This window comes from Arvicola amphibius, chromosome X, assembly GCF_903992535.2.
Source record: "Arvicola amphibius chromosome X, mArvAmp1.2, whole genome shotgun sequence".
Classification (NCBI taxonomy): domain Eukaryota; kingdom Metazoa; phylum Chordata; class Mammalia; order Rodentia; family Cricetidae; genus Arvicola; species Arvicola amphibius.
In genome coordinates, this window is record NC_052065.1 from 92,616,866 (window position 1) to 92,644,589 (window position 27,724).

A 27,724-nucleotide genomic window follows, 5' to 3' on the forward strand; every position below is an offset into this window, starting at 1 on the left:
CTAGCCTTAAATGGCTGAGCCATCTCTCTGGCCCTCCATGATGGTATGTATTCATCCGTAAGTGGATATTAGCTATTGAATAAAGAATAACTACGCTACAATCCAGAGAGAGCAGGGAACAAGGAATGTTCGTGAGGGATGCCCAGATCTCCCAGGAAAGGGGAAATAGAAGAGATTTTTTTCAGTGTACTGAGGGTGTGTGGGGACGGGAACATGAGCAATTAGATTGGGGTAGAATGGGAGGGTAATGAAAGAGACTACTGGAAAGGGGGCCATTCCTGGGTCAGGTAAAAACGTAGTGCAAGGGAATCTCCCAGGAATCTACAAGGCTGACCCCAGCTAAGACTCCTAGCAATAGTGGATACATAGCATGAACTACTCATCTCCTGTGACCAGATTGGCCTAGCCCAATTGTCATCAGAGAGGCTCCATCCAGCAACTGATAGAAACAGATGCAGAGATCCACAGCCGAACATTAAGCAGAGTTTGGGAAATCCTGCATAAGAGGGGGAGAAAGGATTGTAGGAGCCAGAATGGTAAGGACACCATGGAAAGCTCTCACAAATCAGCTAACTGGGGCTCATAAGAGCTCGCAGAGTGTGAACCAACAACCAGGGGAGCCTGCATGGAACTGACCTAGGTACTCTGCATATGTGTTACAGTTATGAGCTTGGTTCTGTTGTAGGACTCCTAACAGTTGGAACAGGGGCTGTCTCTGACCCTTTTACTGGCTTTTGGGAACCTGTTCCTCATACTGGGTCGCCTTGCCCGTTAGGAGGTGTTTAGTCTTATTGTAACTTGATATGCCATGTTCTGTTGATACGCATAGGAGACCTGCCCTTTCCTAAACAGAAACGAAGGAGGCAGGCGTGGGTTGGGGGGTGGGAACAGAGGGAAGGTGGGGGAAGGACTGAGAGAAGAGGAGGGCGGGAAACTGTAGCCAGGATGTAAAATAAATAAATAAAATTATAAAAAGTACAAAAACAATAACTTCAAATGAAGATAATTGATACATTTAATTTAAGCAAAATTTAAAACTTTATTCATCAAGGAAGACCCTTAGAAAAATAAGCAGGAAAGCTACAGATTTAAAACTATTGGCATATTGGACAGCCTGAAATCTGGCATAAATAACTCCTATTAATTAATAGGAAGAAGTATAATCCAAATTTTAAAAACCAGGAAAACTTTGAAGTGGCAATTTCACAAAATAATACATACTGATGGCCAGTTAGCACATGAAAAGATAACCAATGTCATTAACCATTGAAGTAAATGCATTAAAATCACATGGTTAACACTGGGATTGGTTTTTCTAATAACTGATATTACAACATAGATTGACGTAGATCTGGAACAACTGACTTTCTCATAAACTGCTGTTCTATGTCTAAAATTGCTTTTCAGTGTGCTTTACTAATGCACAAAACAAATCTCACTCTGACCCAGAAATTCCACTCTTTACCATTTACACAAGATAAAGACATATGTCTACAAAAAAAGCTTTGTGAAATGTCCCTAGTTACTTTGTTAATTATACCTGAAACCTGACAACAAAATCATGCCCAACAACAGATGACTGGATTTAAAAGCAAGTACTGAATGAAGTGTTAAAATTTTATTACCAGTAAATATATCTTTAGTTAGCTTTATATTTATGAATATATAATAATATTGACTCCTGTCAAATTAATTGAAAATTGTCCAGCAATCATCAACATCATTTGGATTCATTTTGGTCTTTATGATTTCAATGCTAGTACTCTAAATTTAAGCTTAATTTATAGCTCATGAAGCAATGTGTTTATTTTGTTAATTGTTAAACTAAGCTTTTTATTCTAGGAACCCCGGGGCTTCCTGGACCAAAAGGTATGAGTGGTCCTCCTGGTAACCCTGGCCTTCCAGGAGAACCTGGTCCTGTAGGTAAGTATGAAAGATGGCATTCTTTAAGACTAAGATTTTTCATAGTCAGTGTGGGGAGGTCAAATCTTGTTCTGCTGTGAGCATTTCCAAGAAAAAGAAATGTGGTGCTCATCTGCTTAGCATTGCATAACTGAACAAATAACTTCTCATTTAAAAAATGCCAAATTGAGCTGGGCGGTGGTGGCGCACACCTCTAATCCCAGCACTCAGGAAGCAGAGGCAGGCAGATCTCTGAGTTCGAGGCCAGGCAGGTCTACAAGAGCTAGTTCTTGGACAGGAACTACCAAAGCTACACACACAAAAAAAAACTTGCCTCCAAAAACAAAACAAAACTATATCTCTAGTATAGGCATTATTGCTTACCCTCACATTTTTCAAGGAGAGTAATTCTCTCTAGAGGGGTAAGTTCTAGTAATATTTTTACTTAATGACTTTTAAAGTAAATCCCTTGTCTTCCCTATGCCTATGAAGCACACATTTTCTCTTGAATATTCTGAAGTAATATTAAAATCATAAAAGTATTTTAGATAATGAGTTATTAGATCATTCCTTATGGTCATCATTACCTTTCTTTGTTTATTTTTTATTCTGGAAGATTTCATGATTTAGGCAAGGCAGTCGTGATGCATGCCTTTAATCCCGGAACTTGAGAGACAGAGGAAGGCAGATTTCTGTGAGTTCGAGGCCAACATGGTCTACAGAGCTAGTTCCAAGACAGCTAGGGCTACACAGAGAAACCTTGTCCTGAAAAAAAAAAAAAAGATTTCATGATTTTAAGAAGTAATTCAGAAGCACTTTAATATCTTGTTTTTTTTCTTGATTATGTGAGTGTGCATTGTGAATGTATGTGCTCATGAGACTACAGATGTCACGCCGCTGGAGCTGTAATTACAGGTGGTCGTGAGCCACTTGGCTTGGGTGTTAAGACTAAAACTCAAGTCCTCCGGAAGAACAGCAAGCTCTCTTAACAGCTGAGCCATCTCTCCAGCTCACTTTGTTACTTTTTGTTTGTTTTTTTTTTCCAGACAGGCTCTCTCCAGGTAGCCCTTACTGTTCTGGAACTCGCTTTGTAGACCAAGCTGACCCCATACTCATAGAGATCCTCCTGCCTCTCTCTCCCCAGGGCTGGGATTAAAGGTGTGCGTGCACCACCTCACCTGGCTCTACTTTGTTAGTTTTTAGAGAGAATTGTTTGGCACTTTAATATGAAGATGGGGAAGGATGTGGAAGGAAGCTAAAAGGGTCAATATAATCTGGTGTGCTATTCTTTAGGTGGTGGAGGGCGTCCTGGGCCTCCAGGACCTCCTGGTGAAAAAGGGAAGCCAGGTCAAGATGGCATTCCTGGACCAGCAGGACAGAAGGGAGAACCAGGTATTATAGCTTTTCATTTTTTTTCTAATTTTCTAATTTTCTCCTGGTCTGCTCTGATCAGTCCTTTCATAGCTATGGGAAAACTCTGTCTTCCTTGTTATCTTCTAAGGCACCACACATTTCCCCCTTCCAAATTAGCTTCTTCCTTGGCATCCTGAAGATACTAGGTCATGTTTGTTGAACAGGTTGCTTTTCCCTAAAGAAAAAAAAAAGTTTTAAATATTGTCCATTTGCTTTTCCAGCAAGAACTGACCCAGAAATTTTTAAATTTCTCTTTCTTTGTTCAGTCTGTACTTTATTTATGTATTTTTATCTAAGTATACAAAGTATGTCTGACAGTCACCAGAAGTAGAGTGTGCGTGTATATGGTTTTCCTTTTTTCAAAATGCCAGGGGATTGACTTCAGGTCATCAGTCTTGGTGGGAAGTGCTTTTACCTCCTGAGCCATCTTGCCAGCTCTGTGGTTTTTCCTTTATAGTGCAACTGGCAAATATCAAGTGACGATATAGAGTGATAACTTAAAGAGTAAGCTTATACCCGTGTCCAAAAATGTTTGTCTGTTTTTGTATTGTATGAGTCCTTTGCCTGCATATATGTGTATGTACCAGGTGCATGCCTTTCTGTCCTCAGAGGCCAGAAGAAGGTGCTAAGTCCCCTAGGAGTTACAGATGGTTGTGAACCGCTGTTGCGTGGATTGAGAGAACCAAATTCAGTACCAATGCAAGAGCAACAAGTTCTCGTAACTGCTGAGCTGAAACTCTATTATTTTCTTACATTAGAATTGTTCTAGGTTAGAAGTCAGTCTTCTGGGGCTAAGCATATAACTCAGTGGTTTCTAACCTGCAGCCCCTTGGTTCTGTCTGTAGCACAAGGAAAGAAGGGGTGGGAAGGAAAGAAGAAAAGGAAGAGAGTGAGAGAAAGGGGATCAGGAGAGAGGAAATTAAAAAAATTAATCTTAAGCATGTTTGATATACATAACACATATTAGAAACCTCAACAATCAATTACCTATTTGAAATTGTTTCTATTTTGTACCCTAACAGGTCAACCAGGCTTTGGAATCCCAGGACCTCCTGGACTCCCAGGACTTTCTGGTAAACCTTAACAAAACAAGTAATATCTACCTGTAAAATGAAAATATTCCCCAGTCCATTTATTTTTCTATCTCTACCATTTACTATTATAAAATGCATCTGAATATTAAAAAAACCTAATGCTCAATTTACCTTTATGATATTTCTCAATGCTACTTAATATAAAGTGTTGTGTTAACAAAATAACACCCTTATGGAAAATTCAATAGATAGCCTTTCATTCCTGTCATAAATGCCGAGGACATAATATAGAAAAAAAAGATGAAAATTGTAGGAAATTTAGAAGCTTTCATTTATTCAGAAACCCACTTTTTCTCTCTGTAAAAACATTATCGAAGTAACATATAAGACATTTCCATAGAAATATGTACCAATAATAGAAATGTTTCTTGAAAACTGACCTAAGAGCTAAGCATGGTGGCCTATATACTGAGGCTGAGGCAAGAGGATCATATGTTGTATTCCACCCTTGAATATCCAGATTTCCAGCCAGCCTGATCTGGCATTATTTCTACATGGCAAGATCTGAGGTGGGGGAGGGAATAGGTATGTTTGGATACATATCTGTCTTTTTTCTCCAAATGTAATCTTATAATAAGCACTAAATAGTTAACATAAATTTGAATAACTGCAGATTTGTATGTTGATATTCATAAAAGCTTTTTTCAAACTAAAATTATATCTCCTAGAAATTTTAGTATTCTTTCCATGAAAAGTATTGCTTTAATTTGCTACTGTTTTATGGCTCTTAAGTATTAGTGTTTTATAATAAAATGTCAAGAGCAGATTGTCTAGATTGTGATTATAAACCTTTAATATCATGGTCTGAATATAATAGCAGCCATTGAATTTCATTACTCTCAAAATTATATTCAAAGCGTTTAACAGTTTTTGTATCCATCTTGAACCAATTCTTGAAGACACTTAATCCTTTTTATAGTCTGTCTACCTTATTTTGCTCATAACTAATGATCATGTGATCATTGTTCTATGTCCTAATACAAAGGATACCTTTTAGGATGCTGGCATTATTTCTGCATTGCTAATAAGTACTTCTGGTGACAGGTACATGGTTTTAATAAAGAGAATATATTTTGCATATGTTTGAAATAAAATCACCCTAGTGAATTTCATTAGCTTATCAAATATATGACTTAAAGACCATCTAATAATTCAGCATTCAATATTGTTTACTATATCCCTAATTTTATTTCTACAGGTCAAAAGGGTGATGGAGGATCACCTGGCATTCCAGGAAATCCTGGTCTTCCAGGTCCAAAGGGTGAACCAGGCTTTCAGGGATTCCCTGGTATGCCAGGTCCCCCGGGTCCTCCTGGTTCTCCTGGTCCGGCTTTGGAAGGTCCAAAAGGAAACCCTGGGCCTCAAGGCCCTCCTGGGAGACCAGGTATGATCATGTGTGATACAGAAAATGGTCTGTTTACCAGTTTGTGTAGTTCATTTTGCTGGCAGGTTATTCTGCTTTTAGAGTTTTAGAATTTGTCACATGAGAACTCCTTATAAGAAAAGAGCTTGTTTCATACCTAGCTCATTCTAATATACATGTTCTTTTCAGTAATGCATATATTATTTACTCAAAATTCAAGTACAACAAAACAACATGAATGAAAAAAGCAAAAATGGTGGTTATGCTAGTACTGTTATTAATGATATAAGTATATTAATAACCTGGCATCAAAATGCAATCTGCATTCTTTAATGTAAGATTCTCAGCATGTCATCACAGAAATCATTCTAGTGATCACCAAATACATGCTTGTGTTCCATACCAGAAGCTGTTGCTATGGTTCTGTCACATGATCAGCAGATATCACAAGGCACAATAGAAAACTTGATCTCTAGGAACTAGGCAATCAAATTTATCTTCAGCATCACAGCATGATCAGTTTGACTGATAATCTCTTCATACCTCATTCTATACCTCGCCTTTCCTCTGCTCACTCTTTAATCAACCCATCTTGCATCCACGGTTCACAGTTTCATTTCGTGTCTGTGCTATGTCCTTCCATTCTACTAATTGGGAAATGTTCATTTTCACCCCAGGTTAACGCTGCTGAGACCAATTGCTGGCGATAGGTTATTTAGAGATTTGAGGGACTTTTATATTCACTTTTTTCTAGTAACTGAAAATTTGGCCATCTTTTTTTTTTAAAAAAAAGAAGAGAGATTTGAGATAGAAAGAAATCAAGCAATTGTCCTTTTGGTGTTTGAAAGTTCTTAATTCTTTTTTTAAAGTGTACCTTAAAATGAAAAATTACATTTAAATTACAATAAAATTGTGAGTTAGTTGGACTTGATTTCACTAACATGTGCCCCCCCCAAAAACATGAATTAAACATTATGTACGGATTCAGAGCACCGTTTTCAAAGTCAGATTTACTGTGAGCTGGCTTGACTGTTCCTAGACGGTGTTGCTTTCCCTTTGTTTACTAGTAAAGAAAGCCAGCAAAAAAATTCTCAGCCACATTAACTGTCTTGCATGCAATTTAACTGAAGCCAGTATCTTGCTTTGTTTGTATGTCATAATTCAAATAAACCAAACTATTGTCCTTTTCCATTCTAATTAGCACTGTGGTTATTTGTTACTAGGAATGGAGCTCTCTGATGGACATTCCTTTAAAATAATAACAGAAAAGCAGTCGTCAGAAACATGCTTTTTCAATAGCTATTTTGAAAGAACAATCAAAGTATTCAGAAGAATGCATATCTAATGAATGATTTCTTGATTTATTTATGAACTACAGATCCAAAATAAATTTTTAAACCAGTTTCTCTTAGAATTGAATGTTGAGCCTAGCTTGTAATAATGAACATCATTTTTGAACTTTTAAACTATAGTGTGTGTACAACATACAATTTTCACTTTAGCATTAATACTAAATGGAGATAATTTGGTTTATATGAGATGCATGAATATGGACTTTCAGAGTGTTCTATTATTAAATTCAACTTTAACTTGAAAGTATTTAGTATAATGCTTTAGTTTCTTGATGTTTCTAACAGTTTTGATATTTTTCTTTTTGTTAATGATGACACTGGGCCTTGGTGAACTTCCGTCCCTACCCAGGTCCTCCAGGTTAGCTCCTTAACTCCAAAGTAGTAACTGCATGGATTGGGAAATTTTACCTATGTATTTTTGTACATATATTATGTATGTGTATATATACATGTATGTGACTTTGTATTTATACCTAATGTTTTTAAGTTTTTAAATAGATTTTAAGAACATATGCCAATTCAATTTTTAAATGGCGGCTTGGACCTAAGTTGTCAGGAAATTGTGGTACCAAGTATTTCTCTAGGAATGGCTCCACATTATCTAATTAGGAAAATGAGCTAAATTAAATGCTTCAAAATTCATACATCTGTGTCATTTTAATTGAAATTTTATAGTACTGATTTTTTTCAAAAATGCTTTTCTTTTTGTAGACTATATTTTTTATTCTTTCCTTATAAACTTTTAACTCAATGAAGCTAAACTTATTCAAAAAGGCATTTTAAAAATAATGTGGATTATCATCTCATGCAGATAATATAATCCTTGATTGCCTAAACACACACACAGAGAAAGACTTTTATAAGGTTTCAAACAGCTTCACATTTTGGCTTGTCACATATTTCTAAATATTTGTTTTTATTTTGGCTTATGAACACATTTGGGTATTCATGTGTGGCAATGTGCACATGAATGCAGGTGCCCACTAAGGCCAGAGGCATATAACTCCCCTGGAGCTGAATTTATAAAAAGTTGTGAGCTGCCTAATATGGGTATTGAGAACTGAACTTGGCTCCTCTGCAAGAGCAATGTGTGCTCTTAATCACTGACCCATCTTTTCAATTCTTTGTCACATATCTTAAATTGCACTGCTGTGAAGAAGTGATACGCATAAATAAAAACCTCAATCCCATCAGCACAGAGTAAAGGCTCACAATAATATGCATGTTCACCGCTCAGTATGCAAACAAATTCGTCAAAGATAGCTGGACATTGTGGTGCATGCCTTTAATCCCAGCACTTGGAAGGCAGATACAGGCAGATCTCCGTGAGTTCAAGGCCAACCTGGTCTACAATGTGAGTTCCAGGACAGCCAGAGCTACACAGAGAAACCCGGTCTCAAAGCAAACAAGCAGACAAAAAACAAACCCAAAAGCAAACAAACAAAAATACAGTAAAGAAAAATTACCAAAAGCCACGCAATGGGGGAAAAAAAAACTGAATTTCTAGTTTTTTTTTTTTTTTCGGTAATGTGTACCTACCCTGGAATGAAAAAATAACCATGAATATCTCAATGTATTTATTATTTTTTAAAAAAATTAAACCATCATTTTCTCATTTTTAGAAAGGAAGTGAAGTGGAGATAAAGTATCATCCTGATGTCTGGCTTTTGAGAATGGGGAGTCAGTCCCTTTTTCTTCAAATGAACTAAAAATTCAGTTTGTGGGGGAAGCCATGAATCTCTATGTAAATTTGATTTTCCCATACCAACACATGCATACGTACGTTTGTTCATACATAGACACACATGCACAAAATATTTTATGTAAAAGAATTTATTTACTAGGAATGTTTTATTGTTTTTATTGAGCTATATATTTTTCTCCGCTCCTCTTTCTTCCTCTCCCCTCCCCTCTACCCTCTCCCATGATGCCCACACTCCCAATTTACTTAGGAGATCTTGTCTTTTTCTACTTCCCATGCAGATTAGATCTATGTATGTCTCTCTTAGGATCCTCTTTGTTGTCTAGGTTCTCTGAAATTGTAAATTGTAGGATGTTTTTACTTTGCTTTATATCTAAAAGCCACTTATGAGTGAGTACATATATTTGTCTTTCTGGGTCTGGGTTACCTCACTCAATATGACGTTTTTTAGATCCATCCATTTGCCCACAAATTTCAAGATGTCATTATTTTTTTCTGTTGTGTAGTACTCCATTGCATAAAAGTACCACATTTTCCTTATCCATTCTTTGGTCGGGGGGCATTTATGTCGTTTCCAGGCTTGGGCTATGACAAACAATGCTGTTATGAACACAGTTGAGCACATGTCTTTGTGGCACGATTGAGCATCCTTTGGATATATACCCAAAAGTGGTATTGCTGGGTCTTGAGGAAGGTTGTTTCCTAATTTTCTGAGAAATCATCGCACTGGCATCCAAAGGGGTTGTACCAGCTTGCATTCCCACCAGCAATGTAGAAGTGTTCCCTTTACCCCACAACCTCTCCAGCATGAGTTGTCATTAGTGTTTTTTATCTTGGTCATTCTTACAGATGTAAGATGGAATCTCAGAGTTGTTTTGATTTGCATTTTTTTTCTGATGGCTAACGATGTTGAACATTTCATTAAGTGTCTTTCAGCTATTTTAGATTCCTCTGTTGAAAGTTTTCTGTTTAGGTCTGTACCCATTTTTATTGGATTATTTTTTCTTTTGATGACCAACTTCTTGAGTTCTTTATATATTTTAGAGTTTAGATCTCTGTGTGATGTGGGGTTGGTGAAGATCTTTTCCCATTCTGTGGGCTGCCTTTTTGTCCTGTTTTACTAGGATTTTTTTACAGATGGAAGATGGCAAGACATTTTTTCCTTTTAGTCTTATTTAGCTTGTTGTGACTTTTGTTTGTTTGTTTTGTTTTGAACATCGCAATGAAAGCAAAGGACATGGTCAACAAGACAAAATTGGGACCTTGGGGAGGACTGAAGAAGGAGGGGAGAGACAGGGAGGGGAGCAGAGAAAAAATGTAGAGCTCAATAAAAATCAATTAAAAATTAAAAAAGACACTGAGTGTGATTTAACAAAATTAGGAGGTATTTTGAAGCAATTTTGACTCATTTAACTTGCTTAGAATTCTGCTGCTTTGATCACATATTGGACTACTAGCTAGGATTTTTTTTCTGAAACACTAGAATATACTTAAGAAGAAAGAGAAAAATAACCACACTGCTTTAAAAACCAATTTAACAACTTCCCATTTGTTAAACATGTTCAAATTGTAGTTATTGAAATCTGGCCTTTGTGATGTTTACAATAGGCAAAGAAAGCAACTTTAAGTGGACATTAAAATTAAAACATGCTAGTTGACTCTATAATTTAACATCAGCAATCACCACCTTATATATAAGACTATGGTTTTATGTATGGTTTCTTTTTCAGCTAAATTTAATTAAGTGATTTGAAGAATAGTGGATTGAGGACTCATACATAAAATTGACTTGGCATATGACTCATTAAAATGTAGCCTTTTAGAAAATAAAGTCTTAGAAGTTTTGCTATGATGTGGTCCAAAGATCCCTGTGCTGATGAACTATTAAGATGTCTTATATCAATAAGATATCTTTCTGAGTATTCTTATTATCAAGTCCTTCTATATTAAATACGCATATAAAATATCTTTACTTTGAATTATACTAAGTAGCAATTCTAATTTAGGTATTTGGACAACCAGACTATAAGTCATTGGTTAATTTGTTGTATGTTGTTTGGAGACTATTTAAATAAATAGAAATGCATTTTTCTAAATTTCAAATTCTCAAATGATTTTAAAGTTATGGTTTTAATCATCATTGTTTTCTTTTAACATCTTGCGCATGTCAAACAGTAGTTCTATATTTCAAAATTGACTTTGATTCTTATGTAAACCTGTAAGGGAGGATAGTGTTTGCAACACTCTTGTTACATTCGGAGACTGAACTGTCCAGAGTCATTTTGTAACTAAATAGCAGAGTCAAGAGGAAGTTCCAAGGTCTTTTAACACCTGGGACTCAGTGGGATAGCACAATTTATTCTCTCTAATATTCAATTTTTATAAATCATAGCAAGAACTCTAAGAAAAAAGAAACTGTGTTCATAGTCAATTAACACTAACCAAAGAGTGTGCTTTTGTAGACTTTACTATTTTTATGTAATGATCTCCCTTTAAATGGTGAATAGTCTGATAATGTGTGCATTAAGTAATAACTTTTTAAAGTTGTTGTCATACTTTAAATGGCTTGGGGTGGGATATTGCATGCTATAATATCTTTAAGTACCCCTTCACTAATAGTCTTATATCGTTGGAAAATTCAGATATTTGTTTTTATGTTCAGTGGCTTTTTATGCTTAAGTACTTATTACAAATACTAATTTATAGAAGAAAGCCTCTTGATTTATTATAAAAAAAAGTTAAAATGTGAATTTCTGAAAAGGTATTTGAATAAGACAAAAGTACAGTTAACAATGGTGTTCCCTGGTTTTTATTTTTCCACTGAGTCTCAAGTGAGCTTTATAATCATATTTTTGCCTGTCATGTTTTGAAAGTTAACTGTTATCATATTGAGTCACTCTGAACATCCAAATAAGTTTTCATTTCACGTTTTTATTAAAGGATGGCAGAACTAAGATATGTCTAAATATTTATTCACAGTTACCTCTTTGTTAAAGGGGAAAAAATGAAGGCTCTTGGTGAAATGGTACTATCTTGCCAACTTGAATGTTTTCAGAGGCTTAACTTTTAGAAGTGCATAGTAGTATAGTAATGTTAACATAGTCTCTTAAATAGAGCCCCCCCCCCCATTAAATTAGTGGCCAACAGCTTATCCTCAAGAATAAGCTCTATGTGAAAAAGATTTTGTTCTCTCTATTTCTGAATGGGTCTGTTTGCATATTGATTGGGATGTAGGTATAAGAAATGCTGACAAAGGGGATTGTTGTTTAACTTGTTCCGTAATGTGAATCACTTCTAACTCATAATCTTATTTTGTACTGTTTGATGTCTGACACTGCTAACATCGATCTTTGGGCTTTGGTGAACTCTGATCTTCCCAGGTTTCCAAGGTTAGACTCTTCACTGGTCAGTTATCTCTTTTTTTTTATAAATACTTTATATATGTGATAAGAGAAACGCACTTTATTGCTGTAATTTAGAAATCATTGAAAAGTGATGTTATCCTTAAATACTACCCTATTAGGTCTTGGCATTTTGGAGAAGGTAATATGACGTATTTACTGTTGAATTTGGAATATCAGATCTTTGTGATTCCATTGTTTGTAATAGATTCTTTTATGTAAATAAATGGTGAATTTTCATTAGATATGCAAACACATTCACACTGTAAACTGCAAGATATTTATTTAAGCGAGCATCTACATAATTTCCAAGACCTGCATATGGACTTTATGTTCTTATAAATTCTTTTTGCTCAGAATTGCCCTGAGTTGTGTGTTCAAGGAAGGAAGCTATTGTTACAGTTAAAATTAAATTCCTATGTCCTTACTATATCATTAACTTAATTTTTGGAGACAGTACAAGTGCCAGGTCAGAAATGACATAAAATTCCTGGTATTTTCTTTTAGTTGAGAAGAGAGTAGTGCCTCTTCATCAAATGATTCAGTCCTGCTAGAAACTCCAGAGAAAGGTGGCAGTCAGCTGTTCAGTTTTCCCATCTGAAAGTTTTACTCATCGTTGTCATTAGGTTGTCAGAGCTCATTTAGTTTTTACTTAACAGCCCAATTTTCCACCAGACTTCTAGTCTAAATTGGACAAATTACCATGTTGGTTTTGAAAACCTTATTTTACTGTATTTGAGCTAAGCAGATGTGGTTTTCTTTTCTAAATACAAAGTATCCCCCAAACCTTTCTTTAGAATGGGGCAAAGGCACTTTTGTGATTGTAGTGTCTGCATGCCAAGATAAGGTAATTGTGTGATTTAAGTTTTCTAAATGTGAAAATTAATTACTGTTTTATCATGAACTTGCTTCCTCTTTGTCATAGTCACATAAATGACGCATTATGAAATCACCTAAAAATCCTTAAAATGTTAAAAAAAAACTTGTAAGATTCATTCTTCTCTTTGATTTTACTACTAATAATGTAATAGTAATTACAACTACATAAAGATCAACATTTGGTGGTTCTTACTATTTGATAGGCACTGAACTAAGTAATTTTTACCTGCTATTTCATTTAATCTTTCCCAATATCAGGTGAAAGCTAAGGCTATTTTTTGTTTCTATTTCATAGAAGAAATTGAAGCTGAAAGGGTTAATAATCTTGTTAAGGTCAAAGAGCTAATAACTGATGGAGCTGGATTTGAACCCAGCATTGTAATTTCTGTATTCAGTTTTTCTTATCACTGTGGTAGTACTTCTCACCAGTGTATATCCTTTCCTTTGCAGTAGTGAAAATTAGGGAAGGTGATTAAAGTTTGAGTTTAATCTCATGTCAAAATTAGACCCTTTGTCCATGGGTAAACTCCAGCCCACTCTTTTAAAAATTAGATCCTTTGTCCACAGGTAAACTCCAGCCCACTGTTTTAAATTCCTACATGTATAGGTAGGTTGTGATTCCTTTTAAAACTTTACCTGAATAACTTTTGTTAAAATCAATTTTAAAAATTGAGACAACCCATGAGAGAAGAGAAGCATGCTCACTTTGTTAGGGCTTTGTAATTATTTTCTTAAGGAAAGACTAAATAGTCTCAGTCTTAGCTACTAAACCCTCTCCAGATGTGTAACATTTATTCCCTACCTTCCTACAAAAGGCTTATGCAGTGATCCAAACACCTAGTTGATTAACAGAACTGATATCCTTATTTAGAATGGTACATTAAAAATATAGTGCAATTTTTTTAAAGATTAGAAAAAACATGAAAATATTTTCAAATAAATCTTATACATACTATACTGAAACAATAAATATCTGACATTTAAAACACATTCTATGTGTCAAACGTGTCACTACAATGAATTTAAAGTTAGTGTGAGTGTCAATTGCTTAAGAAGTTATTTTTCAGGAGCTAGATGCTTACCTAGCAAACATAAGGCCATATTCTTGATCTAAAACAGTACAAAATTTTCATAGTAATAAAAGTTGAATGAATATAGTTTCTTATGAATAAAGGAATAGAACTTTTTGTTATATTGGAAATCAAACCCAGGACCTAGTCAAATGCTGCATCCTCATCCCTAAGTAATTTAATTTTAATTGCATGGGAGAAATGGCATGAATTCCTGATAGCTCTCTAGCAGTCATTCTGTAAGTGCTGGTCCTGAGGCCAGCAGCTTCCCCTGCTGCAGGGCATCTGTGAGGACTACAGAAGCAAATACTATCATATCCAGAGTTGCTTTAGATCTGAGTTTATTATATTTAGTAGAAATTAAAATGCAAGGGTCTGGGGAGATGTTGCTGAGTGAGTTGGTAAGGTATTTGCCTAGTATGCACAAAACCTTCCATTCAATCTTCAGGATGACACACAGTAGACTTGGTGGTGCATCCCTGTAATCCCAGAACTTGGGAGGTGGGGGCAGACAGATCCGACATTCAAGGTCATTCTTGGCCGTGTAGTGAGTTTAAGGACAATCTAAGATACCTGAGATGCTAATCCAGAAAAGTATGTAAACTTGAAAAGTCTACAAAACGACATTAATAATAAAAAAGAACCCACGTTTACACTAGGAACTTACTCAGTCTGCATCTCTGTATTTTATCCCACAAACACAAAGATAACTGATATTTTAAAAATATGACATACTATACTCAAATATGGCCATTTGTTGTGCATTATCAGGTCTACCAGGTTCAGAAGGTCCCCGTGGTCCCCCTGGAAATGGAGCTATTAAAGGAGAGAGGGGAAACCCAGGCCCACCTGGGCAACCTGGCTTACCTGGTTTGAAAGGAGATCAAGGACCCCCAGGACTCCCGGTAAGAAATGGGAGTAGATATTTGATGAAAGAAGAGTGTCTGAGAGCTTTCAAAATGGGAATTCTGATGCAGAATTTTATTAATACTCACTATGGAGCTCACTGGTGGAGTAAATATAAAAGAGAAGACAAAGCCCCTAGTCTTCCCACTAAAGTGTCTTTACTGTTTTATAGAAAAGGGGATTGGGGGCTGGAGAGATGGCTCAGCGGTTAAGAGCATTGCCTGCTCTTCCAAAGGTCCTGCGTTCAATTCCCAGCTGCCACATGGTGGCTCACAACCATCTGTAATGAGATCTGGTGCCCTCTTCTGGCCTGCAGGCGTACATGTAGACAGAATATTGTATACATAATAAATAAATATTTTTAAAAAATAAAAAAAAAGAAAAGGGGTTTTGGTGAAAGCAAACCTGTGAAAAGGAAATTTACATGTACACATCAGTGCATTGCATTTGGATGAATACACCCATAGGGAAGTAATTATGGTGAGTGGGCATAGTTCGGATGTTGAAATCAGAATCAGGGTCAGGTTTGAGTTCCACTACATGGTTTTGGTTTGCGTCTATGAAGAGAAGAGACACCCCAGTTCTCTCTCTTCGCCTATAAAGAGAATAACATATACAGTTACTCCTGTGTTTTCTCTCTTGTTTGAATAACCCAGAGAGTCAGTAACTTTTACTTATTTCATTAAGCAGATTCCTGGTAGACAGCCTATTTTTTCTGGTCTGTCTTCTAACTGTGAAAACCTCCTTATAGTAGAAATCATTATCCTTAACATGTTTCCAGTATCTTATTTTTTCCATACCACCATTCCTCTTCTATCTACCTGGATTTAAATATTTAAAAGCCATAAGGTAGTAAGAGGCAGAGATAGAATTTGAATCCTTCAAGTATTACTGGAAATAAGAGTTCTCTAAGCCACTGTGCAACATTTGAATCTTCATTCCTCTTCTCTATCCCTTCCTTGTTATTTTTTCTAACACCAATCATTGTTACTTATTTAGGGTAATCCTGGCCGGCCAGGTCTCAATGGAATGAAAGGAGATCCTGGTCTCCCTGGTGTTCCAGGATTCCCAGGTATTTGAAAGGATGTTTTAAGGTTTTCCTTTATATTTCTAAAGTATTTTTATTTATTCTTGGGACTTTTCATATATTCAATATATTGTTATCATATCCACCCCCACTGCCTTCCTCCAGCTCATCTAAGTTCATGTTCTCTTCTATTGTTGCTGTTATTATTATCATCATCATTCTTAACAACACACTAAGTTCAACTAGTGCTGACTATATTAAGCTCCTTTGGTAAAATCATTTTTTCTCATTTTTCTATATAAAGGTTGTCTTGTTTTTTCCATCTGATTTTATTTTATCTATTATACTTCAAGGAATGAAAGGACCAATTGGAGTACCAGGCTCAACTGGCCCCGATGGAGAACCAGGCCTTACCGGGCCCCCAGGTAAGGATTTTTCTTCTCCTAAAGCTGTTTATGCCTGTTACTTAGAAACATGAAAGACTTTTGAAAGTCCCATTCTGTCTTCCCAAAATATCAACATAATTTCCTAATTTCTGAAACTCTTTATTATGTTATATTGATAACCAGCCTATTAAATTTAAGATATATTCAGTATCAGCAAGAAAGTCTTAAGATTTTATTAGTTTTTATGCTAATATTACCATATTCAATTGACCAGATTATAAGAACAAGTTGCTTTTGTACATTTGTATATTTTTGAATTAAAAGTTTTATGCTAATAGAATTATAGAGATTTTTCATAAACCATAAAAGAGGATATCTGTTGATTGTTTCAGTAACTGTCTTAAACAACAAAGAACTGTACATAATGCAAAATCAGATGGGGCTTGTCAGGGAGTAGGGCTGTCATCCCCTGGAGACAGGCGTGAAAGTTCTATTGTTTTTCACCGACTCTAAGAACTATATTTAGTTTTAAAACATCTCTTAGAAATATTCTATTAGGTTTTTTGAGAGTTTGGACATGTTTTGATCACAATTACTTACCTTTCCCCAACTCATCCTAGACCTAGCCTCTTCTCTACACATCCAACATTAAAAACCAATAAAACACAACGATAATATTTTAAAAGACCAATTTGTGCTGCCCAGATATTCTTGGATATATGGCCTTCCACTGGAACGTAGCAACTTATCTAGGACTATACTCTTCAAGAAAACGTATTTGCTCTCTATCAGCAGCTAACAATGTCCAGTAGTCCCTTAGTGATGGTGGGAACTTGTGCCCAGTTCCCCTCTCTCTGCTGGGATTTGGGCTAACAAAGTCTCGTGTGTGCCATCCCAACTACTGTGAGTTCATATGTGCAACTTCTCTGTTGTGTCCAGAAGACACTGTTGCCTTGTAATCATCTACCACCACTAGTTTTACACTCTTTCTGGCCCTCCTCTTACACAACGTTGAAAGCACTTCCTGAGTTTTGGAAGTGCAGATGCATTTTGAGTGTGTGTGTGTGTGTGTGTTTATGACTGAGCATTCTTCAGTCTCTTATTCTATGTACCTTCATCAGTTTCGGGTCTCTGTATCACTGTGTTGATTAACATCTGCTGCAAATAGAGCTTCCTCTGATGAAGGTTGAGAAATGCATTCATCCATGGGTTTAATGGTAAATCATTAGTAGTCAGTTTAATACTGTGCCTATTTAGCAGAGTTATAGTAGTATATTCTCACTTGAAGCCTATGACCTGTCTAACCATAGATTCTTGACCTAATAATGGTGCCAGGTATAGGATTCATCTTGTGCGTGACACTTGAACTCAATGAGAAAGTGGTTGATTACCCCTATGATGTTTTTGTCACTGTTGCACCAGTACACATGTTTTGCTAGGCCCGTCATCATTGTAGATAATAAGTTTCATAGCTGGGTACGATTTATGATTACTTTTCTCCTCTGCTAACGTGCCTAGCCCCATCCAACAGTAGGAAAGCTAGCCAGTAGAGATGAAGCTTCTAGGTCAGTACTAAGCTTAATTTCTGCAAATTCTTTGACTCAAGTCTGTGGTGTCTTCAGCAATGGGGTCTTACCATCAAATTCCGAGTAACCAAGAGCCAGTAATGTCTGGAGTAGTCTATGGGACCTCACTGCCCAACAATTTCAAAAGAAGTAACTTAGTCCTGACACTGGGCTTTTCATTTGTTAGCCTATAGTATCTACGAGGGATAGATATCATTGCTACATACTACTCTGCAATAGGAGGTTTCCATGTGATATTTTCAAAAGTTCCTAATGTTATTTATCCATCCCCATTGTCCCTCCTCTACCCTGCACTCCCTTTCCCCACCCCAATTTAACATTTGCCATGCTTTTATTCCCTTAGTTGAACCCTTAATAACAGTGTTTTCTGTCTTTCCTCCTCAGAAATCCCCTCTCCATGGTCCCTTAGTATTTTCTTGACCTCTATGAGTACTCCAAATGAAACACACTTACCTGATGACTCCAACATCCACAAAGTAGAGAAAACAAGTGCTGTTTGCCTTGCTGTTTATGGATTACCTACGTAGAATCATTGTTTCCTGCCTCATGCATTTGCCTACAAATTTCATGCTATAATTTTTCTTAATATTTGAAAAATGTTTCATTGTATAAATCCATCCCATTTTGTTATTATTTCATCAGTTGTTTAATATCTAGACTGTTTTCATTTCCTGGTTATTGTGAAGAGAGCAGCAATAAACATTGATGAGCAAATATCTTTTTTGCTTATATACTCAAAAGTGATCAAGCTGGCTCGTATGTAGATCTATTTCCAGCTTTCTGAAGAACTTTCCCACTGATTTCCATAGTGGCTACACAAGGATGTACTCCTACTATCAGGGAACAAGTGTTCCTCTTTCCCTCCATCCATGCCACCATTTGTCATTTTATTGTTTTGTTTTGTTCTTTGGTTGGTTGTTTGTGTGTGCTGTTTGTGTGTATGTGTTTTGTTTGTATTCTAGACATTATAACTGGGTAAGAAGAAATCTCAAAGTAATTTTAATTTGTATTTCCCTGATGGCTGAAGCATTTTTAAATGGTTCTTAGCCACTTGTATCCTGTGCTTAGTGCATATATGGTTAGGATCGCAAAGTCCTGTCGTTGGATTTTTCCTTTAATGAGTATAAAGTTTTAGTCCTTATCACTTCTGATTAGTTTTTGTTTTAAGTCTATTTCATCAGATATTAGAATAGCTACCCTATGTCTAAGTTTTAAATTCATTTTATTATAATATCTTTTTCCATCCCTAAGATGGTATCTATCGTTGGTCATTATGTATGTTTCTTAAAGGCAACAAAAAAAGAGAGATCTTGTTTTCTGATGCAATCTGTTAATCTGTGTCACTTATTAGAGAGTTGAGAACAGTTGGATGGAGTTGGCAAAGATGGATAGAGTTGGCAGCTGGAACTAGGCTTTCTGCCTAGAGATGAGGGGAACAGGATTCTCAGCATGGGAAGATGGAGTTGCTGTGTGAGTCTGGAGTTTGCCTCCTGGTGAGGACTCCTGGAATGTATCAGAGGGCTGACATGGCTAGTTTTGATTTTCTTGATGAAGTAATTGAAGTTTCCCCAAATAAACTTCTGTTTGATGTGGCAGGAGTTGCAGCAGTTAAATACTTTTTCTCTTGTTTTTCATAAATATATATCTGGTGGGGGCTGGAGAGATGGCTCAGAGGTTAAGAGCACTGCCTGTTCTTCCAAAGGCCTGAGTTCAATTCCCAGCACCCACATGTTGGCTCATAACCATCTATAATGAGATCTGTAACCTCTTCTGGCCTGTAGTCATACATACAGGCAGAACACTGTATACACAATAAATAAATAGTTTAAAAAATATATCTGCTGCCCGTGGACCAACTTGGCATCTGTTTCTTCTGACATTTCTCTTTGCCATCTTTACATTTGTGTGCTTTGCTTCTCAGGTCCTCCCGGGTTGCCTGGACCTTCAGGACAGAGCATTGTAATCAAAGGAGATGCTGGTCCTCCAGGGGTTCCTGGCCAACCTGGATTAAAAGGTCCACCAGGATTTCCAGGCCCTCCAGGTTTACCAGGTACCTTTGTGGATCATTGTTTCAGACCTATCTGAGAACATTCCCTTAATCTGCTCCTTACATGTCAAGAGTTTTTCCTCTGACAATAATAGTCTCAGCTATGAATAGAATGCCAGTCCACAGTAGGACCCACCTCCACTTTTCTTGTAAATGTTAAAAATCTCAAACTGGGCGGTGGTAGCACACGCCTTTAATCCTAGCACTCAATAGGCAGAGGCAAGTAGATCTCTGAATTCGAGATCAGCCTAGTCTACAAGAGCTAGTTCCAGAACAGGATCCAAAGCTACCAAGAAAGCCTGTCTTGAAAAACCAAAAGAAAGAAAGAAAGAAAAGAAAGAAAGAAAGAACGAAAGAAAGAAAGAAAGAAAGAAAGAAAGAAAGAAAGAAAGAAAGAAAGAAAGAGAAAGAAAGAAAAGAGCAATAAAAAGAAAGAAAGAAAATGTTAAAATCTCATGCACAGCCGCCCTTTAGGTCCACCATATTTCTTTGAACTCCTCTGGGCATGCTAATTGAAATGACTCGACTGTGTTAAAATCCATTTCTTTTCCCTGTAGGTCCAATTGGACTTCCAGGAGATCCAGGGCGCAATGGGCTCCCAGGCTTTGATGGTGCAGGAGGGCGCAAAGGAGACCCAGGTCTGCCTGGACAGCCAGGTAAAATGACTGAAATAGTTCTGCTGGTTGTAATGTTTATGTTTTCAGGGCTCTGGATGTGAGACTGTATTTATAGCTGTGGTAACTTCTTAATGAAAGAGCATGACTAACTGTCACATCCAGAGCTAGGGCAAAATAGGAAGGCACAACCAAGGAGCTATGCTATACCAGACAAACATAAACATGTTACTTGAATTTTGCTTGTATATAAAGCACTATGAAATCCAACATATTCTTCCAAGTACTCAAAATAATTACTAGTTGAACTATTTTTATTTTATTTTTATTGTAGCAGGTGTTTAAACCCAGGGCTTGAGTGTGCTGGGCAGGTTACTATTAAGACACATCTCCAGCTCCACTCAACTAATTTTCAGTGTGTTTACTTAAATCCCACAACTACCTTAGAACAACTTTTAAATCTTTCTTCATTTTCTAATATTATAAAAGATAATTCTCCCATAAAATGCAGTAAATATAAGTTAACAATTTTAAATGATAACCATAGAACTTTGAAGATAATGTTGAAATCTCATGCTGTGACGATATATTAATATCCAGATTGTTTAAGCCAGTGATTAGTAGGTTGTCTTTACAATATTAATGTGGAGCAGGACAGTGGTGGCCTACACCTTTAATCCTAGCACTCAGGAGGCAGAGGGATCTCTGAATTTGAGAGCAGCCAAATCTAAAAAGCAAGTTCCAGGATAGCCAGAGCTGCACGTAGAAATCCTGTCTTGAAACAAACAAACAAGCATAAAACAATATTGACCTTTATATCTACTAAGTTTATTTCATCTTGTTTTGTATTTTGATTCAGTATATCACTATGCAATAATGATTGACTCAGTCTTTATAATGTAGCCTGGGCTGGCCTAAAATTCGTAGCAATCTTCTCCTTCAGCCTCCTGAGTGCTGAGACTCAGCTTCCTAAATTCATATCTGAAGTCAACCCATTTCCAAAAAGTATTTGATTATGCTTGTAAAAGAAAATATACTAATATGATTGCTAAAATAAAAAAAAATAGAAGCTGAGTGGTCTTGGCACACACCTTTAATCTCAACACTAGGGATACAAAGAAGGAAGTTCTCTGTGAGTTCAAGGCCAGCCTGGTCTATAGAGTGAGCTCCAGGACAGTCAGGGCTGCACAGAGAAACCCTGTCTCTAAAATAAAACAAAACAAAATAATAACAAAAAATGAGGAAGATTATAAACTGAATCGATTGTTAATATGTTAATAACTCTGGGTTTTATATATGTGTATATACATAAAAAACAAGATAATATAAACATAAGGAATGTGTGTTAGAAAAATGCATCATTGATGACAATACAAAGTAGTGATTTATGTGGGCCTTCCTAGAGCCAACACTGTCAATTTTGTAACTTTGTTTTTCCGGAGAATGAACAAATTAGTGATGTCTTTATCACAGGTATTGCTATGAAGTGTCCTAAAAGCAAAGCTCAGCACCCACTGTGGTTAAAGGCCTTGATATAAGGATTTTTAAATAAGCTCATGCAAAGGAGATCCAGTGGTATATTAAAATGGTGCATTTTGTAGGTTTCTTAAGAATGTGCTACCTATTTTGTAAGCAAGTATCCTTCAGAACAGTTCTCCAGAGTATTGAAAGGAAAAGATTTCAGCACCGAAGCTGGAAGAACTACAGAAACCATATCTTTCTTTTCCTGTTGATGAACAAAACAGCTGGCTGAAATTTGGTCGTAAGATTCAAATTCTTTTAGTATAGCAAGAGAATAGATAACATACTGGCTTTCAATAGGCCTCGCTTTGTCCTACCGAAAACTCTATTCTTCTAGGATTTTAGGTCTCAATGTCTTCAGCCAATGCCAGAAGGAAAGAAATGCAATCACTTTGAGGGCAAAGGAAATAATCTCATTTGTCTCTCTGCCCATTATATCTGACAATACTTTTATAGACACCCTATAAATATTGAATAAATTAACTACTCAAATTAAGTCATTATACTTTGTTGATAGCCACAGTAGTAGCTTAAAGCTTACTTAATCTTGATTTCATAAAATTAGGTATGCGTGGATTGGATGGTCCCCCAGGACCAGATGGATTGCAAGGACCTCCAGGTCCCCCTGGAACCACCTCAGTTGCCCATGGATTCCTCATCACACGCCATAGCCAGACAACAGATGCACCACAATGCCCACAGGGAACAGTCCATATTTATGATGGCTTTTCTCTCCTGTATGTACAAGGAAATAAAAGAGCCCATGGTCAAGACTTGGGTAAGATAGTTGGCCTCAAATTTCTCTCTATGCATTTTGTGTTTATTTTAAAAATCCTCTTAGGGCCTAGAGTAACCTTAGACAAAGTACATACCTCTTTTCTTTGAGTTCTTCAAATTGAAGATAATGTCAAGGCCAACTAACTACAGTCACTATAGATTTTAAATGAATAGTTTTAAGTTCAAATAAAAATATTAAAGTCATTATAGCTAGTACAAGGTACCATTTTTGGCTTAAAACAAGATGACTTCAAAGGGACCATGTTTCCTTTTATTTAGCTTAGTAAGGGAGTAGTTGTTCTGGGCTCTCTACAGTAGAGCAGCTGTTCGATTACACAGCCAGGTCTATAGAGTGAGTTCTACAACAGCCAGGGCTACAGAGAGAAACCGTTTCAAAAATCAAAAAGTGGGGGAGGGAATAAAGGATTTATTTTCTCTCATAGTGTCATATTATTCCATGGTCAGCTAGTGTCACTGTCTCCTAACCTTAATGATGCAAAACATCATGGTGGAAGAGCATTGAAGAGCAGATATGCTCATTTCATGGTGACTAGGAAGTAGAGAAATGAAAACCTGCGCTAGTGGGCTTTCTTTTTCTCTATCCCTTTTTCCTCTTCTTTATGCCAAGCCTATTGGATGGTATCATCCATATTCAAGATGGGCTCTCCTTTACCAGGAAACAAAACACACCTAGAGGTGTGCTTTGCTAACTCTGTAGGTGTGAGGGATGTCTCAGTGCACTGAAGTTGAGAATCTAGATTAAACATCAATTTAACCTTGACTTTCCTTTTCTTTGTTCTTCCTGCAATTGTCCCTTCTTCTTTCACGTTTGTTTAACTTTTGGTTTATCTCTAAACCTGTCAGTAATAGGTTAGCATTGTTATTAATATTATTAATACACTTGTAGAAATTGCTAGCCCTCACAAGATGCATACTGAACACATCTTAGAAAAAAAGGGGCAGCATGGACATTGACAGATTCTGCAAAGATTTGGTATGTCTCTTTTATGTGTATTCAAAATATGTATAGAAGTTTTTCAGTAGACACCGTTGTAGGATCCATAACCAACTTAAAAACAACACTGGGAATATGTAATTATCTATAACAATGAAATCTGCATTCATTATAAAATACATCTTGATTTTACAAATGACAAAATGAGTGAAAGCTGGGATTTCAAAAATCTGTGTTTTTTAATCTAAGAAATGTGCACAATTTCTTTATAAAACATTGTTTTTATGAATTCAGGAGAAAGTAAGCATCATAATGTATTCCTTCATCTTTTTCTTTTCAATTCTTCCTAGGAACTGCTGGCAGCTGCCTTCGTCGATTCAGTACTATGCCTTTCATGTTCTGCAACATTAACAATGTTTGTAACTTTGCTTCAAGAAATGACTATTCTTACTGGCTTTCCACCCCAGAGCCCATGCCAATGAGCATGGAACCCCTGAAGGGTCAGAGCATCCAGCCATTCATTAGTCGGTGAGATAGTGATTTAGCTTTTACCTTTGCCAATCTCAGCTTAGTTTAACTAGTAAGACACCAGTCTAAAATGGATAATCAGTGCTATTCAACCCAAGTTATATATACAAGAGTGATTTTTAATATCAACCCTATATTTTGTTTGAACTGTGTTGGAGATCAACTTTTGATCAGGTCCTATGACAAGCGTTTTAATATAAAGAGAACTCAGTCTACTCACTAGGCAATATGCTTGTGTATATTTGTGCTAATTTGTAATAATGTGGTATGTATCCAGCTTAGGCTAAGTGCTACAAAAGATCAAATAAAACATTTGGCAAAAGTCTGGAGGAAAGGATGTTTAATTCTAACTGGAGACACCTGAATATATGTGTCTCAAAGAAATGTATTTTGTACTGCTCTGTCTTTGATATTCTGGAAAACAACTAGCTACCCATGTGATTTTTTTTAAAGCAAAGAGCCTTTATTCAAGCTTAAACTTGAACCCTCTGTTTGTCTGACGCAGTGGTTGAAAGCAGAGTGCCCAGCCCAGTTGGGATAGGGTTTCTGTTTTGTTTTGTTTCTCATAGTAGAGGTTGGGGTGAGCACATTTCCAGGGTTCAGGACCCTGATTGGCTGACATTTGTCTAGGAGTCTTGGCAAAAGAGGAATAGATGAGTCCTGGGCTCAGGGAGATCTAGTGATCTTATCTAATCCTATATATGGTTGGGTGTCAGGTACTTGCCTTTAGATGCTGGCCCTCCCTGGGTGGTGTCAGCTTATGGCTTTTCCTGGAAACTGGTGCGGCCTGCCACGGCAGCTGTGTGGTTTGGGCCCCATGTGTGGCAAGGCTGTAGACATGGCTCAGAGGTTAAGAGCTACACATATAATTATAAAGGAAAGTTGTAGTAAGGAAAAAAAATGAGAATGGATTGGATAATAGACAAAGGTCTTGAGAATTTAGTATGTAAAGTTTCCATAGGGAGAAAAGATTAGAAAATTATCCTGAGCACAGATAGTAGAATGCTTTAACTGCCGAATTATAGCTTGGAATTTATTTGGTTTATTATAATGAGCAGCACTACCACCCCTCAAAGAATTATTTGAGATAAAGATTAGGGAAGAATAAAGCACTATCAATGTACTTGAATTGCATAGGGATAGTCCTTGGCTAGAGTTCTGTTACACTGAATATTATTGCTGTGGTCCTGATGTAACTGGATTATATCTCACAGTGGGAAATACGTGTCACATTATTAGGATAAACAGAAATTGGGAATTGAAGTAATAGATGAGATTTGGCATTTCCTTAAAGTAACTGTTAGAGGCTAGTCCCATTAGCAGAGATTTCCTGTTTTGTTTTTTTTTTCATTTTGGAGAAGTATCTTAAATCTATCTCTTGAGAATACTAGATAGTGCTACTGTTACTGTGATCATGATACAGGGTTCTAGTAACCTGAAGGGATGACTCATTACTAAGTCTAATTTCTTTGACACTGAATACAATGATGCTACCTATTTTGTCTTTATTAGCAGTTTCATGATTCCCTTGGTGATATATTTACCTAAATCCATGTGTGTTGCGGGGTGGAGGAGCATAGCAATGCATGGCAGGGGAGAATTTTTTTTTCAGTCTCAACTATATGGACTAAAAGTTTCCATAATATATTATGTATTATGCAGATAAATTTTGCTAAATTAACCTCCATCATATTTCAAGATGTTCCCTCATGCTCTTTACTAAAATTTTGATATATGCAGCAATATTTATTCTGTGGCTCTTTTTACTCATGTTATAGTTTTCAACCACATCTCTTCTGATGCCTGGACACCTCCCCAGCCTCTCTGGGTCAGTTGTCTCTACCTAAATGTGGCCAAAAGACTAATAAATGTCCTTTGGAGGAAGAATACTGGGTGGAGATTGAGAAAATATCTGCTTCTTGTCTTCCAGATGAACAGACATTGTTCTTGCCACAGTCATAGCATTGCTAAGTGTCTACCTCCAGTTGGGCACTTTGACTGCAAGTGTGTAGAGCTCAGTAAGCCAAACTCCTATGGCAATTACAGCACTAACTACAGCAAGTCTGATGCAAATTTATGTCACAATGGAAAATGAAAATGCAGTAGCTGTAATACTACAATGTCTTGAGAAAAGCCTTGCAGTTTCTACTTATAAATGTATTATGCATGTGGGAAGAGAGTTCTTATGCAAAAATGATCTTCAAAATGCATTTTTTTTCTCCTCTTCTGATCATTGAGGGCATGGTCAAGGGCCTCAGAAGGCATCTGAAGAATAATTGTTGTTTCCTTCATACTCGCTCTGTAAATCATGTTCTTTCTCCCTTTCCTTTACCAGATGTGCAGTGTGTGAGGCACCAGCTGTGGTGATCGCAGTTCACAGCCAGACTATTCAAATTCCACATTGTCCTCAGGGGTGGGACTCTCTGTGGATTGGTTATTCCTTCATGATGGTATGGAACACCCATCCTTGCTCTTCTTGTCACAGTTGACCCTCCATTATATGTCTGTCCATTTCTCCCAACTTGAAGACAGCTCAGTTATCTGTGTAGTAGTAAGATTGAATACCGAATAGCTTCTGTCCAAGCACTGTGTTCTCTCTCCCACATTTTCTGTAATACATCTTTATGTATTATAGACTTATATATATAAGTATATATATTAAATATTATAGTATAATATGTAGATTATATATTTATGCCCATTGCTTTTGTTGATTGCTCCTGATGTGGATACTGTTCTCTTACCTTTAGTCCTAGTTTTCTTTATTGTGTTCTAATTTGTGACCAGGTTTGGTATTTATATTGAATAATCACCAAAGCATTATAGCACATATGTGTCATGGAACATGTTCTTTTTTTTTTTTTTAGCATACAAGTGCAGGAGCAGAAGGCTCAGGTCAAGCCTTAGCCTCTCCTGGTTCCTGTTTGGAGGAATTTCGTTCAGCTCCTTTCATCGAATGTCATGGGCGGGGGACATGCAACTACTATGCCAATTCCTATAGCTTTTGGCTGGCCACTGTTGATATGTCAGACATGTTCAGGTAAGTCGCTTATGGCTTTAGTTCAGGCCTAGAACCTTCTTCATAGATACTAGTGAAGAGAGATTTTATTAATTGGTGGTATATCTCCTGTGAATTTGAGGAATTTGTTGGACTGAGTTATTTAGTATCAGCTTGTTCTCCACATCTACCTAACTTGTCAT

The 27,724-nt window shown here is 36.6% G+C and overlaps 1 protein-coding gene across 6 annotated transcripts in view; it reads left to right on the forward strand.

Annotated features, from left to right (window-relative positions):
- Col4a5 (collagen type IV alpha 5 chain) overlaps positions 1-27,724 on the forward strand; it is a 193,293-nt gene that overhangs the window by 163,096 nt on the left and 2,473 nt on the right. For 2 of the 6 annotated variants that reach the window (XM_038316567.2, XM_038316572.2), the window contains exons 38-52: positions 1,843-1,923; positions 3,196-3,294; positions 4,338-4,388; positions 5,608-5,793; positions 7,474-7,482; positions 12,207-12,215; positions 14,948-15,081; positions 16,082-16,154; positions 16,463-16,534; positions 20,003-20,131; positions 20,686-20,784; positions 22,829-23,041; positions 24,346-24,523; positions 26,859-26,973; positions 27,391-27,563. In XM_038316567.2, the coding sequence (XP_038172495.1) occupies positions 1,843-1,923; positions 3,196-3,294; positions 4,338-4,388; positions 5,608-5,793; positions 7,474-7,482; positions 12,207-12,215; positions 14,948-15,081; positions 16,082-16,154; positions 16,463-16,534; positions 20,003-20,131; positions 20,686-20,784; positions 22,829-23,041; positions 24,346-24,523; positions 26,859-26,973; positions 27,391-27,563 (1,621 nt within the window). The remainder of the gene's footprint in view (positions 1-1,842; positions 1,924-3,195; positions 3,295-4,337; positions 4,389-5,607; positions 5,794-7,473; positions 7,483-12,206; positions 12,216-14,947; positions 15,082-16,081; positions 16,155-16,462; positions 16,535-20,002; positions 20,132-20,685; positions 20,785-22,828; positions 23,042-24,345; positions 24,524-26,858; positions 26,974-27,390; positions 27,564-27,724) is intronic. The other 4 variants (XM_038316571.2, XM_038316569.2, XM_038316568.2 and 1 more) reach the window with 4 other exon arrangements.